At 35.7% G+C, this 14,998-nt stretch overlaps 2 protein-coding genes across 2 annotated transcripts; both read right to left on the bottom strand.

Annotated features, from left to right (window-relative positions):
• Window positions 1–210: 210 nt before the first annotated feature.
• On the bottom strand, window positions 211–6,195 carry LOC129951614 (homogentisate 1,2-dioxygenase). The gene is made up of 5 exons (XM_056063853.1): window positions 6,083–6,195; window positions 1,362–1,812; window positions 1,052–1,303; window positions 453–916; window positions 211–388 (listed from the first exon to the last, which is right to left on the bottom strand). Exons 1-5 carry the CDS (start codon window positions 6,095–6,097, stop codon window positions 260–262), a joined length of 1,311 nt encoding a protein of 436 aa, XP_055919828.1. The 5' UTR covers window positions 6,098–6,195; the 3' UTR covers window positions 211–259.
• Window positions 6,196–9,059: 2,864 nt separating this feature from the next.
• On the bottom strand, window positions 9,060–14,452 carry LOC129950233 (MPN domain-containing protein CG4751). The gene is made up of 6 exons (XM_056062102.1): window positions 14,210–14,452; window positions 13,770–14,121; window positions 13,603–13,702; window positions 13,342–13,511; window positions 12,188–12,436; window positions 9,060–12,109 (listed from the first exon to the last, which is right to left on the bottom strand). Exons 1-6 carry the CDS (start codon window positions 14,330–14,332, stop codon window positions 9,300–9,302), a joined length of 3,804 nt encoding a protein of 1,267 aa, XP_055918077.1. The 5' UTR covers window positions 14,333–14,452; the 3' UTR covers window positions 9,060–9,299.
• Between the last annotated feature and the right edge of the window lie 546 nt (window positions 14,453–14,998).

The raw sequence follows: 14,998 nt of genomic DNA, 5'->3' as shown, positions 1-14,998 counted from the left end.
GATAGTTAGGGACATTTTTTTACTAACTTTCCAGTCATATTTCCAATAAAGTTGCCTCAATTGGAAGGCAATGGCAGCAGGCCAATCCCATACTAGAAACTTACCTTACCTTCAAGTCCTTTGAGTCGTCTGAACCTGCCCATTGTTTTTTAAGTCCTATTTTTAAAATTGTATAGAAATCACTTAAAAAAAAACAGAAAAGAAGAAAAATACACAAACAAAGACATTTTTATTGCAATACAATTATCCAAAATTATTTTTATTTTGTTAGTTTAAAATGTTTTTCCAATGATTGCCAGCACTCATAGTATTTTGCATCTAATTTTTGACAAGTCACTTCACCCCACCTCGTCACAGCCATGCTCAAAGAAGATTCAAACATAAATGCCTATAAATATTTTTTCATTGGTTATTAAAGTTCCAATAATTCGTTTAAATTTTGTCAATCAGACCTGAGTTCCATCGGCTATCCTCTCTGACTGAAGCACAGCATTAGAAGCTCCTTCGAAGCACTTCTTATCGGGACCATGTGGTGTCATCATTGAATGCAAAGAAGCTCCACCTGGCATGAATCCTTCTTCTTTGGCTTCATATTTTCCCAAAATTAGTCCCATAAATTCACTCATACAATTGCGATGATAGTAGGGTGGCCTAAATGTCTTTTCTTGTACGGACCATCTTGGAGGAAAGATAACAAAATCGGCTATTGCTGTACCCGGCTTAGAACTGGGGCAGGTTAATACGGTGAATATGCTTGGATCACAATGATCGAAGCTCACCGAATTAATGACCATAAATTTGGAAAGGTCATATTTGTATGGCACATAGTTGCCATGCCAAGCGACCACATCAAATGGGGAATGCCTTTGTCTTGCCACAAATAAGGCACCTTGGAATTTTGTTATTATTTTATAATCTAAAAAAAAGATAACAAATTAATACAATCGGGCGTATACTTACTTTTATTTAAAAAAGAAAAAACTCAATATACTCGTACATATTTTGACTTTGAAAAATTTGTATTATCTTTTATAAAAGAAAACTTTCTTACCGCTAATTTCATAGTCTTCAAAGTGTGCAACAGGAGTTTGAAAATCTCTTGGATTAGCCAATCCATTTGCTCCAATTGGTCCAAGATCTGGCAGCTTAAAATGATTGTCAAAAACTTCTAAAATATATCCTCTTGTTGGGCCTTCTACTTCTACAGAAAACTTCATTCCTTGCTGTAGAACACAAATCTCGTTGGGATTTACTTTCATTTTCCCAAATTCGGTTTTGATATTGAGTGATCCTTGCTGTGGAACTAATAAAAAACATTTTAATTTATTTTTAAAATCCAATGCTAAATCTCAAACACATACCAATTAGAAAATCTCCATCACTATTATAAAATGCAGTGTCCTTCATCGAGGAATTACAAAGATATACATGAATGGCAATTCCGTGACGGGTCTTGGCATCACCAGCGCCACAAATTGTATGTAAACCCTCAATGAAGTTTACTTTTCCCACTGAAGGAATATCAAATGGGCGCCATCTCATTTGATTTGGATTTGGGTGTAACTCATTCCAATTATTTGTTAAATTTTGTGCCAAATCATATTTATCGAAAGGATAATGCATTACACTTGGTCTTATTCGATAAAACCAAGTTCTGGTATTTTCCGTTCGAGGAGCTGTAAAAGCTGAACCTGACAATTGTTCAGCGTACAAGCCGTAAGCGCATTTTTGTGGTGAATTCTGGCCATCGGGTAATGCATTTGGACAACGGGGATCTTCAGATGAGAAATGTGATCCAAAACCTGTTAAATACTTTAGTAGACAAAAGAAAATTCTTCAATGAATCTATCTATTTTTTTATTTAAAACAACTTGATTGTGACAATAGGAAACAAGTCAAGGGTATTAAAAGCTGAACTTCCTGTTCATTAATTTTTCAAATTTTAATTTTTTTGTAAAATATTGGATTCGTAGTTTGTGTGAATATTTTGTTGGTAGTTTTTTTGATCAACTCAAAATAGGTTAGGGTCGGTTATAGCTATCAGTAAAATGCATCCGTAAAATGTTTGTTTTTAGTTTTTGAACATGTTACAGATTTATTTCTAGCAAAAGATTGAAGCCATAAGATGAATCCTATATTCAAGTATTTTTTTTTTTCAAAAAGAAACAATGCATTTAAAATTGTATTTAATTTATAAATCCATTCTAATTATTCTAATGATGAAATTTCATTTTACTGAACAACTGACTGCCAAAACAAAACAAATTCCAATTTTTAAATATTCCGATCCCATCATTAAAAATTTTACTGATGAAAAAAACAGTAACAAAATATTCTGAGGTGCGAAGCTCGAAGTTATGATTGAAAAAAACAACAATTTAATGACGTAAATTTACTAATTGCGATAAACGCTCAACAGTAAAACGTTTCAGATTACTCCTGTTTCAAATTTTACCGATGGATTTTACTGATAGCTATAAGCGGCCCCTTAGGCGCCAGTTATAGCTATCATTGGTTTTCATCATTGAAAAAACAAACATCCTTAAAAATGCAAAATAATATTTATTTTCACATCCAAATACATAACAAAAAAACACAAAAACAACTTAAAGCTTTTTGTCTAAATAGTATTAACAGCACAATGTTTTTACGTATAGGAATATGTTTTATAATTAATTATTTAATTTTAAACATTCAGACTTATCACATTCTTATTTATAGTTTTTAAAAATAAATTTCTTATCTATTTTATAATTTTAGATAAATAACGAGTTATCCCAAAGTTCTTCATATAAATAGTCTTCTTCGCCCTTAGGGTTTTCATGCTTTTCTGAGAGTGCAACTTATCCTTAGAAAAATGCATGAGTTTTTTGAACGTCTTCTTGATTTGACGTTATTTAGGTTAAATCAAAATGGTTTATAATTTAAAAAAAAAAATTATGATTTTTATTTTTTTCCAAATATGATATAATCAAATCAATCTTAGGAAATCAATTTTGGCATTCAAGAATGCAAAACTTAAAAACAATAATGCCAGAAAAGCATTTAACATTATTTAATTTAATAATGCTTCTCTCTTCTCTTTAATGCTAAATCTAGCATTAATAATGCCGTTATGGGAACACTGGAAATCTGTCATTGTATGAAATTGGAAAACAAATCAGTGGAACGATTCGTTTCACTTTTGGACATAAAAGTATCCTGAAGTAGCTGTTCAGGAAAATGAATTTCCGTCCAGAAAATAGAAAAATATATTTTTAGGAAAAATAAATCCGCAATTACACTTTTTTTCCCAAAAAAAATCTTTTTGTGATTTTCTATCGATTAGTATACAATTTTCATTCCTTATGAAAGGGAAACACCGTCAAATATCGATTCAAACATTTTTCCGGATCGATTTCAATGATAGCTATAACTGGCTCCTTAGTGAAGTAAAGTTCCAAATTTGAAATACATTTTTTTATAATTATTCCAATCCATCTTTTACATTCTTTTGTTAAAATTAGTTAATGGAAGTACAAATTGCATTATCAACATTTTAAAATATAGAAAAGAAGATTTTTAGAATTTATCTAATTAGATTTTGATTTAAAAAATGGAATATTATGAAAAATGTTTTTTCGTCACTACGTCAATATTCTTTCTCATCTTTAGATTTAATGTTAGTGTAGGTGTATGTATTTCCAATTTGCTTTTATTTAATGCACAAACAGACAAATTATTTCCAACTTATTTTAAAAACAGTTTTGACAGTCGAATAAACTATTTTGACGGATCTTTAACGGTACATCTGCAATTCTGCAGTTACACGTTGTCACGTAAATCTCTATGTGCTTCAATGGTTATTCAACAATTTGTTTAAGTTTTAGTATTTTTTCTTTCATAATAAATTTTGAAAAAATTTAGGCAATGTGTGTTGGAAAGAATCAGCACATCACAGCAAAATTTATTTTGAAAATCAGCAATCAAATGTGCCAAAAATTGCAAATAATACCGCAGAGCATGGTGTGGCATAGCCGTAAAACAGACAATTGGATTATATTTTTAATTGAAAACGACGAAAAAGGTTAATGTGAATAAACTTAAAACCGGGCAGTTTAGTACTGTGGATCCAACAGATGTATCCACAGCTCAAACACATTGTCCAACTATAGATTTTCCGAACGAAATTTTTGTTAATTGGATAATATTGGACAGGTTTAAGCAATATAATGGACTTTATTTACGGTTAACTTAATTTTTGAAACGTAAGTTTTGACAAAGGCAACTAGTTAGTTTTTCAAGTGTCATGCATTTAAAATTCAGAACTTTATTTCGAAAACCTCTACTTAAAGTTCATAGTACAAAAAGTACCAGAATAATTATTATCTACACAACATGCCTCAGGCAAGCTTCAAGTCTATCACAATTTGAATTTTGTATTGTTAATAAATATGAGTTATTTCGTATCCAAATTGACAAGGAACCCTTTAACAGAAAGCGTTAAATGAAGTTGTACAGAAAATAGATAAATCATAGAGCAATAAAGTTCAGCTTTCAGTTGAATGAAAAAACATGATCAACTGTTATTTTGATAGAAGTAGACTTGAATATGAATATGATGAGGAAATTCAATACCTAAGTTGATGGGTGGAGATTGATTTTTAGCGACATTTGCTAAGCTAAAAAAAGGAATGAAGGCCTGGAGAAATCCTTCTGAAGTTCAAAGAACGAACGAGCACCAAAATAATTTTGAATTCCCCCCTCATTAGTTTCTTTTTTATATGTTTTGATTTACGCCAGGCTTTTTTTATTTTTTAACAACGACTCCATAGATTTTTATGAACATTTCTCTAGAATTTTATTTCTTAACTTGACTTCTTTCAATATAAGAAATATACTTTGTTCGCCCCAAAAGTTTACCGATATTTAAGTTAAGCAGGAACAGGAACTGATGAACCGATCTTTGTAAACAAAGCTCTTCTATTCTCTAAATAATGTTCGATGATCAAAAATTTCTATTTTTTGTATGACTTTTTAAAAATAATTATTTCATATCTTAAAAACGGATATGTTTATAAACTAAAGTTTTTTGAGAAAGCAAATTGTATTTAATACATATTTTGCCACGGTACGGTATATTTTTAAATATTAAAATAAAGAAACTATTTTAAAACAGACTCTCTGGAGACATGATCAAATTCGTGATTTGCATTTTTTGTTTATGTGTTGTTTCATGTCAGTTGCAGCTTAAGATCTCTTACGATCAATTAAATGAATGAGGAAACACGAAATATCCGTTTTTTTAAAAATGTAAATTTTAATGGAAGCATCTTAAATTGATGACCTCGCAATAAAATCCTCATCATTTGGGCAAATCTTTTTAATCCATCGTCAAAAAATGATTGCAAAAAAACATCAGTAAGAAATAAATTGAAGTGTTTTTTAAGTACATATTTCAACTTTTTTTAAAATATAATCTATTCTTAGTTAAACAAAAAAGTATATGTATAAATATGCACTGCACTTAGATTTAATCCACAACTTCGGTAAACCAAAACCAGTCTTAAGGGCTAGTTTATTCACTCTGTTCTCATCTTTTATTCATTACTATTTTATTCCACTTACTTTTCAAATCATCGAATGCGATTTTTAACTAAACTTATTATAGAGTCATTTACAATACAAACTGACTTTAAAACAAATAAAATAACTTTATACATTTCATTAAACACTTTTAAATGAACAAATCCTGATTAACCTTTTTTATCTTGTAGAATTTTACTATTGTTGTTCATAGATTTTTACGAAGTTTAATTGCTTTAATCTATAAAATTTAACATGTTTTCTTAACTGTAACTAACAAATTAGTTAGTTGTTAGCTAATCAAAGTAAGTAGAGCACGCACTATCATAAAGAGAACCACAACACTAGTACTTCCCAAAAAAATATAACAAAAATATTAATTATTTCAATTACCTATACAATTTAATAAACAAAAACTGACCGATCGGTTACTTAAAAGTTTTAAATAGTTCCACTCACAAAACACGACAACATATTCAAAAAAAAAAAATCAAAATTGATCCAGATTTTCTTTTACCTTATAATCACTCATGATATTTTTTTTAGAAACTCTTATAAACTTATTACAACGAAACCCACAAACAGACTGAAGAGAACCCCAAGTTAAGGCTTACCTTTATAATATCTGAGGAGATGGTATATCTTGGAGTAAACAAATTCTGCTTTAATATCTAGAACTATTTATAATGTAGATGAAACCTGTATTGATAAACAAGAATTTAAATTATTTGAATTAATTTGATCAACTTTAAATATTTTTTTTCTTATTTTGTTGACAACATTTAAAGAACAAAATAATACAAAAAAAATAGTTGATGTTTACAAAATAGTAACATTAAATTCGTTGAATGCATTTTTTCAATAATTATTATACCGGGTGTTTCAGAGAGAAAAGCTAAATATTCTTTAATACGGTGATTTAAAATTCATCTTCACAACAATGTCAAATGTGACTGAACATTCCTTAAAGGTAACTACACAATAAAATACTCGTTAATCTGTTTGTGGTTTTAACGCAAGGTAAGTAACTGTTTTGACAAACAATACGTAAGTTTAACTAGGAAAAAACTAAAAATACCACTGACACTAGGGATCTTGAACAACCATGAGAAGCGCCTGGCCCCATATTAGCAAAATGCTATCTACTCATGTCCCAAAGGAGAAAATACCTAAGACATTACCAGGTAGAAGATGACCAGCTCTCGTCACTGATGCTATTCCATTACCCAAGTATATTGAAGTGATAATTAAATTATAACATCATACTCGTACATTTCATTCTAGATGAATAGATCCTTAGGTCGAAGTGCATCCTAATTTCAATTTATTAATTCAACTGATAGGGAAGTTCCAAGCAACATAAGGGACTTCATTTGCAGTCAAATTCATTCAGTCCAAGATCGAGTCTACCCTCAATGGGCACCAAGCGGTGTTTAGCAGTGGCCAATCGTGCGTCGACCACATCACCACCTTGCAAATCATACTCGAGCAATCAGCTGAGTTAGAATAACCGCTGTACCTAATGTTTGTAGATTTTGAGAAGGCGTTTGTTCAGGTCAATCGTGAATGCATCTCGAGATCACTTATTCCTCGAGGAATCCCTGAGAAAATTGTCGCTGTTATTAAAGAATCGTACAACAACGCAAGTTGTTTTGTGTTGCACAATAGACAGCTTTCCAACTCCGTCGATGTACGTCAAGGACGGAGACAAGGAGATGTCTTGTCACCAGTTCTGTTTTTGCTGGCGATTGACGATGTGATGACTGCTACGGTGGGTACAAATGAAAGACACGGTATCCAATGGAGTCTGTTTGACAAGCTTAGCCACATAGATTATGATGACGATTTGTTTTATGGCAAACAACACGGCATGCTTATATCAGATGTGTTATTCTCTGCAGTTGAATGGAGATGTGGCTGGCTTAAGGATTAACACAAATAAGACCAAAGTAATGACCACGGTCCAAAGCACACAAGTTGTTCTAAGGCAGTGGGCCATAGAGGAGGTCGCGCAATTTAATTGTCTGGGAAGCTTTATAGCTCTCGATGGCGGAACGGACCTGGATGTTAACAGTAGAATAAACAAAGTCCGTAGTGCATTTGGAATTCTTTCTCCTGTGTGGAACTCTAGTAAAATATCGCTACGCACCAAGTTGAAACTCTTCGAATCCAACGTCAAATCAGTGCTGTTATATGGTTCTGAAACATGTAAATGCTCTGCCAACATCTCTAGCAGACTGAAGATGCGGTGGCCGCAAACCATTTCTTACGTTGAGCTGTGGAATGGGAAGGGACAGAAAAAATTGGACGTAAACATCATGCAACGGAAATGGCGTTGGATAGGCCATACACCGAGAAAAACGGACGACAATATAGCAAAACAATCCGTTCAATTGACTCCTCAGGGTAATAGAAGCGTTGGAAGACCAAAGAGAACTTGGAGGTCATCAGTTTTGAAGGAGGCTCGGTCTCAAGGTATTCAATCGTGGCCTCAGCTGAGGTCAGTTGCGGTGAATCGGGCTGTATTTGCAGCCGGACAACATTTATATTCATTCTTTGAACGTGAATTTTGACTAATTGCTCAGGCAAGCTACAAGTCCATCATAATTTGTATTTTATTTTGTAAAGAAATATTACTTTACCAATTGACTTACCTAATTGACGAGGCAACCATTTACAGAAAACATTAAATGGAGTTGTGCAGAAAATAAATAAATCATAGAGTAATAAAATTCAGCTTTCAGTTGAATGAAAAAGCGATCAACTATCATTTAGATAGAAGTAGACTTTACTTAATATAGTTAGGGAGTTTTTTCTTGACTCACTTCCAGTTAACTTTCCATTAAAATTGCCTTAATTGGAAGGAAATTTGTTTGCAGCTGGCCAATCAGATGCTAGAAACTTGCCTTATTTTCAAGTCCCATATGGCGTCTGAACCTGCCCATTTTCTGTTTTCTTTTCCTTTCTAGGGCTTTCGGCTGCAGTTTATATTATATAAACCTAAATGATAATAAAAGGACGGCCGTTTTTATTTCTGACCAGCTTTAATAACTCATGAAAAGGGTATTTTAAGGGTAGCCCAAGTACATTAAAATCGTGCGTACGCAGTGCAATGTATTAAAACTAATAGGAAAAAAAATCAATAAAATTGAATTTGTTCGATTACCTGTGACTAAGAAACAATATTGGAAAATTTCTTTAATTTTTCATAAGTAGAAATCTACAACAGTGCACTGAAGCTACAGCGTTAGAAGATAAATTTATGATGAATCAATAATTTTATAAACTGTCGACGTATTCCTATTTTTAAATTTGTCGAAGAAATTAAGCATCTCCTGGTTTTTGGTTTTTTCTTCTCACTAAACAACATTAAAAAATCGGTTTAATATTTTTGACTCTTAAATACTTTTGATAATTTATTTTTCTTCATGTTATATAATTGATGGCATATAAATATAACACAAAGACATGCACAAAATATATCCGTATGTATATATATTTTTTGTTTTAATAATTTTTATTTTAAATATAGGGTATGATTGATGCCTAAGTTAAGTCTGTAAAATGCAAATGAAAAAAATACTGCTACCGATTTATAAATGATAAGACGAAGATCAAGTGAAAGACAAGGAGGGAGGAAAGGGGGGATCGAGAGGGGTCAATGTAAATAAGAGGACACAACAAAGAAGAGAAGAAGACAACATTAAGTGATGTGAGCATTATTAAAAGACGATTCACTCATTCGATGAAAGATTAAGAATATCATCTCGATCCTGGCTGTTTTTTGGAATTTTCGGTGGAGGAGCTGCTAGATCGGCAATCGATGAGAACTCCATGCGTTTCTTTGTCGGTGGTGCGAGCTCCGAATACAACCGACTTAGGTCTACCGGTGGTGTGTTGGATGGGCGCCTGGACGATCCGCTTCCATCTGATGGAGCCGGTGATGGTGTATTGCTGGACACACTGGATATGGCTAAATCAACAGCACTGAAGTTGTATTTGATGCCAGACTGAGAACCAGCACCACCACTTCCACTCCCACCACCACCGCCGCCGCCGCCGCCCCCAGAATTGTCACGAACACTCTTGGTTGGGGTGAGACGCTCCTGGGCTGGCGAAGCAGACGATTCACGAGCCCTGGAGGTCGACGAAGACGAAGAAGTTGATTTAGGAGGCTTCATCATCATAGCATTGAGAGATTCCTGTTGGAGTTTGAGTAGGGCCGATGGCGACATAAAGAGATTGTTAGCGGCTAAGGTGGACTTGGACAACGGATCTGGAATTCCGTATTTGCCATGATGTTGCTGAAAGAATGCAGCGTAGTCTTGCATCTTCTCCTGAGCCAACTGATTGTAGTAAGCTGCCGGATCGTTGGCAGCATTTTTTGATGAAGAACTGCCGCTGGCAGATGGAGCTGCAAAAAGAGCATTTAAGTCAGCAGCTGCCTTATTTTGATGATAGAGTAAAGCGTTGAGGTCCGATTGGTTTTTTTCTGACTGAAGCAACTGGTTGAGCATGTCGTTTTGTTGCTGCTGCTGCTGTTGCTGTTGTTGTTGCTCTTGCTTCTTTTTGCTGCTGTTGGAGGAAGATCCCGAATTGAGACCAATGCCACTCATCCCACCTACGCCTGCAGCCAGAAGCGCTGACAGTTCATGATGTGCACTTGTGGGCTTCCCAGTGCCATACTGATTGCTGGTGTCGAAGAGTTTGGAATAAGTCTGAAGGAGAGTCGTGTAATCTGGATGCGGTGCCTGTTGCTGAGCTTGTTGAGCTTGATGCTGCTGTTGTTGTTGTTTTTTCGAAGATGACGAAGAAGAGGCCGATGACGCGGCAGCCGACACTCCTGCCATCTGTTGCTGCAGGAATGCGTTTAAGTCATTGCTAGTTTTAGCTTGTTGCATGTACGAGTCGTAACCAAGCAACTTTGAGGCCTGCAACAGATTATTGTAGTCAGCGGTAAGTGGAGAACTCTGTTGTTGTTGCTGTTGTTGCTGCTGCTGTTGTTGTTTCTTTGAGCTGCCGCTACTACTGGCACCGGTTAGATAGGAGAAATCAGCACCAAATCCTAAAGTTCCCAATGTTGTGGCACCCAATGCTTCGGCCTGCTGAAGCAAGAGAGCAGCATACTCGGGAGAACGCATTAGCTCGCTCATCTTTAATGGATCGTTTTTGAGATCGTCCAGTTCCTTCATGAGTTTGGTTTTGTATGAATTACTGGCCGAAGATTTCGATTGGCGTGACTCGGCGCGTTCTTGTTTAGACATCGACTTCGAAGATGCCGTCGAAGAGCACGACGATGAAGACTGATCTATAGCGGCCCGCGATGGCCCGGGTATGTTAAATCCACTAGCACTGGCATATAAACTCGGATCCAGTTGACTGGGGTTGGAATGATCGAGGTTTGTTTTATTTCCAACTTTTGCGGCTGCCGCTGCCAGTTGATTGAGCGATGAACTACCGTAATCCTTTGCGTGCTGTCCTCTGAACAAAGCTGCGATGTCGGTTTGAAGGAAGTTGGGTGGCAGTTGACCAGCCAAGGAGGCGAGGCTAGCTGCCATTAAGTCGTTAGCTGATGATGCAGCCGTGGCCAGTGGTGATGGTTGGGGTTCGTATTTATTGGGCGTGATGCTTGGACTATTGCGGGATATATCACTGACACTAAACTTGCCAGGACTTGGTGCCGGTGAGTTGCGCGTACGACTGGAAGAAGTATCCGACTTTGCTGGCGAGGGACTTGCCCGCACTGGGATTTCGAACTTGGCCGGGCTCGCAGAATTCGAGGGAATCGTTATAGGGCTATCTCGAGGCGAAGAGGTAGCTGTTGGAGTTGTGCTGTTTGTGGATAAGATTGGGGCCGGAACCAGCGGCGGAATGGGCGTTGTACTAGGAATTGGTATGACCGGTGGTGGATTGGGAGTTACAGTTGGTGTTGGATTTGGAGTTGCAGTTGGGTTTGGATTGGGGTTTGGATTTGGAGTAGCCAAGGGAGAACAAAGACGAGTCGGATTCATATTCAAGCCAGGCGGAAGACCTAGTTGCTCCTGTAATGACATAACCTTCAATTCCCCAGCAGCATTTTTATCGACCTTTGCTTCGGGTTCCTCTTTTATGGTTTCGATTTTAAGTTGTACTGGCTCGGGTTTGAGTTCCTCTTTGATTCTCTCGTACTTCGCAATTGCTGGCGGTATAAACTCCTCTTCTTCATCACATCCCAGAGCATTAAGTATGGTGTTCCAGAAAACCTTTTCGTTAGTTTCACGCGGGAATTTAGGATACATTGAATTCTTCAGCTTCTCCACATATGTTATATCATCCTTAAAAATAGCCCCGAATTTAACCAGTTCATTTCTAAATTTCTGATAGTAATCGACGCATGCTGTGACTTCATTACGAATTTGTTCGGGAAATTCCTTTTCAGGAAGGACAGAATACTGCATCAGCATTGGACGGCCATATTCCATGCACTGGCGATTTTCTTGCGGAGGAACAACCCAAATAGATTTTGCCACAGACTCCAGAGTGGCATTTTCGTCAAAATATGGAGCTACAAAAAAAAAATTAGTGTGAGTTTTTCTTCCAAAGATAAAATCGTTTTGCAGTAAAACAAAAAAAAAAAACTTACAAATAATTAAACCAACACACGGAGTGTAAGTCACTTCGGATGGTCCACGCATTTTTATCTGATAGTCCAATTGAGAGTCACAATCTCGTAGAGTGGGCTCAGCTTGGAATTTGGGATGAGAATGATACCAACCGACGAGTATTAATTGATCTGTCATTATTGACTTTTGAATTTCAAGTTCAACGTCTGCAGCTTTGTGTCTATCGAAGCGACTATTCTTACAAGGATAGGCTTTTGTTATGGCCAAAGCTGAAAGAAATTCATGTATATTTTAAAAATAGTAGATTATTTTGTGTTGTGTATGCACAGTTATGAACGTATATTGAACTATGAAAAAGTTGCGATTGAATTAATGAATGAACGAATGGAAGACTGGAGGAAATTACTCATTGTACAATAATTTCCTCAAGTCAGTTATTTTAAGGATCTTAAGGGAGATAGTTTATTATTTGGATGTTTGGTTAGACAAAATTATAGCCGATCCGAACAACTTCTTTGATGATGTGGTTCGGATCATTGTCTTGTCTGATTTGAACAACCCACTTGGTATCGAAGTCGTAGGCGTTGTCGCAAATATTCAGAAACTTAAAGCCGCATTCCCTGAAGGGTCAGCTACTAAGCATGCATCCCAAATCTATTTTGTAAAAACTGAAACTTTTCCCGGTTGCTATGGCCTTAATGTTAGTATGCTCAACACTCTTACAAAATCTACTTTTATCGCAGTTAAATTGACTCTTCTTTGTGTTGTTGTCTAGGTGATTCTTGATTGAGTTCCCACAATACTTATTATAGCTTTTAAAACGTTAGAGCTTAACATTTTCAGACCTTTTTAGTAAGTGGAGTAAGTCCCTAACATTCACCCTTAAACAAATCATAGACTTTTCTCAAATTAAATTTCATAGAAGGAAGATCTGATACTTATTGGTGGCCTTTCGTGGTAGTAATCAGTTATAAGACGACCATCTATTGACAGATAAATCCTAAGATGACCAAAAAACTTAGTTCTGAAATGTTTCAAAATCGTATTTCTATTTCCAGTCAAAAGGTAGATAGATTCAAAAGGACTACAAAATCTAACAAACTAAAAGTTTCAGTAGGATGGAAATTGTAATTTTGCTTGTAGGTATAAACACCATCGGCTACAAACCACTTACTGTGTGTGTTTACATCCCAGGTTCCTCCGAAGTATCCACACACCTCATGCATGGTTAAGTGGCAATGAAAATCGGCCAAGAACAAAGCTGACGAACTGATTGTCAACAGGAATGGTTGTAGTTTATTTAAAGCCGAAAACGGTACAGCTTCTATGAGTGCATTTGCATCACTGAAACGAATCAAAAAATAAAACAAACAAAATTAAATCAAAACCCACAAAAGGAGAATAGCATTTTCCATGAATCAATCATTTTACTCACTGCATCACGTTCCGATTGCTTATGGCATTGTGCGAAAATACTGTGCGTTTTATCACAGGCTGTGGTGATTCTGGCTTTTTCTCACCATCAGCATCGAGATCTGCAATAAATTCAATATCAACTTCAATTAACATTGAATGGGTTTTGCTTGTGAAAAGTAAACATACCATCGTCAGCGGTGGAGTCTTTTTGCAGAGCGCATTTGCGCAACCAGGTCGCTTTGTAGACGTCCAGTTTCTTACCCTTGTACTTTACCGAAGCCCACCCACATCCTGACTTTTTTTCCGGGTTTATAATACGCTTACAGTGCATCGCCCATGCACTGGGAGTCAAGAATATCGTCTCGGTTTCTTGTGACTTGATCTTTCCATCCGCCAGAAGATCACCCACGAATTTCTGGCCCAAATACTCAATGGTCATTGCAGATTTTCCCGGCTGCAGTACATTTGCCGCCATCAGCATTTGTAGAGTCACCGTGCGTCCGGTTCCATTGAATCCTTCGAAGTTCTCGCTTTTGGTCTATTTTTGATTAATGGTGGCGTTATTGGCGGGGTTGGCTTGTATGTTAATTTTGTGCAATGGCAATCTAATATATCTATGTACTCACCTCGTCGTCGTTGTCCTCTTCCATACCATCGCTTTCAGGATCTTTTTCGCAGGTTTCTTCTGGCTTTAAAATCGCTTCGGCCGTTTGATCGGGCACGATAATTGTTTCTTCGGGTTCCTGCATTGAGACTAGTTAATATTGAAACGATTTTAATTAAGTAAAATCGGAATTTTCGGGCAAGTGTTTTGCACTTTTGTTTTAAAGCGTTAGCAAATTGGGTCTTCGTTTTATTTCTGTCAAATAAGAGTCAAAAATCAAAATAGAAAAAGGACAACATGATATTCGTTAGTTATATGGCATGCTCTCTTTTTTTGGGTGATAAGTGATGCCAAGAATACGAAATGATGTATGGAAGTCCATACGCGATATTATTCAAATTGGTTGCGTTCAGGTTTTCAGGTTGGAACCTTATTGTATTTATGTTTCCTTCTTATTGGTTAAACTAGTGGTTGTAATTTGTTTTTTTTTTTTTGGATTTTATTACCTCTTTGATGTTTCGATCTTCAAGCCCATAAGATTGAAGGTGCTAAAAGCAAGGCTCAACTTTCCATTATCACAGCACGAATTTCGACTCACGTTTTTTTTTATTTGATAGATATGTGCATATAAATAATAACTATAGCAATTTTAGAGCGAGGAAACACTTATTTCTTTTTTAAATTAATTTTCAATGTTCACTTTTTTACATACGAAACACGCAAAAATGGTTGATTTTGACATTTCTCCCATGTGTTTTGTTGGGGATTTCTTTGATTTAGTTACAAAAGTACACCCAAACTCGCACCCACC

Source organism: Eupeodes corollae, chromosome 3 (assembly GCF_945859685.1).
Source record: "Eupeodes corollae chromosome 3, idEupCoro1.1, whole genome shotgun sequence".
In the NCBI taxonomy this organism is placed as follows: domain Eukaryota; kingdom Metazoa; phylum Arthropoda; class Insecta; order Diptera; family Syrphidae; genus Eupeodes; species Eupeodes corollae.
This window is presented reverse-complemented; position numbering and strand designations above follow the sequence as displayed.

Coding starts and splice junctions, on each gene's coding strand:
- LOC129950233 (XM_056062102.1), bottom strand. CDS start 14,332: ATGCAGGAACCCGAAGAAACAATTATCGTGCCCGATCAAACGGCCGAA. Junction 12,437..13,341: donor CTGGGATGTAAACACACACA/GTAAGTGGTTTG, acceptor AATTTCTTTCAG/CTTTGGCCATAACAAAAGCC. Junction 12,110..12,187: donor GTGTGTTGGTTTAATTATTT/GTAAGTTTTTTT, acceptor TTTTTTTTGTAG/CTCCATATTTTGACGAAAAT.
- LOC129951614 (XM_056063853.1), bottom strand. Junction 1,304..1,361: donor TGATGGAGATTTTCTAATTG/GTATGTGTTTGA, acceptor GTTTTTTATTAG/TTCCACAGCAAGGATCACTC. Junction 917..1,051: donor TGAAGACTATGAAATTAGCG/GTAAGAAAGTTT, acceptor TCTTTTTTTTAG/ATTATAAAATAATAACAAAA.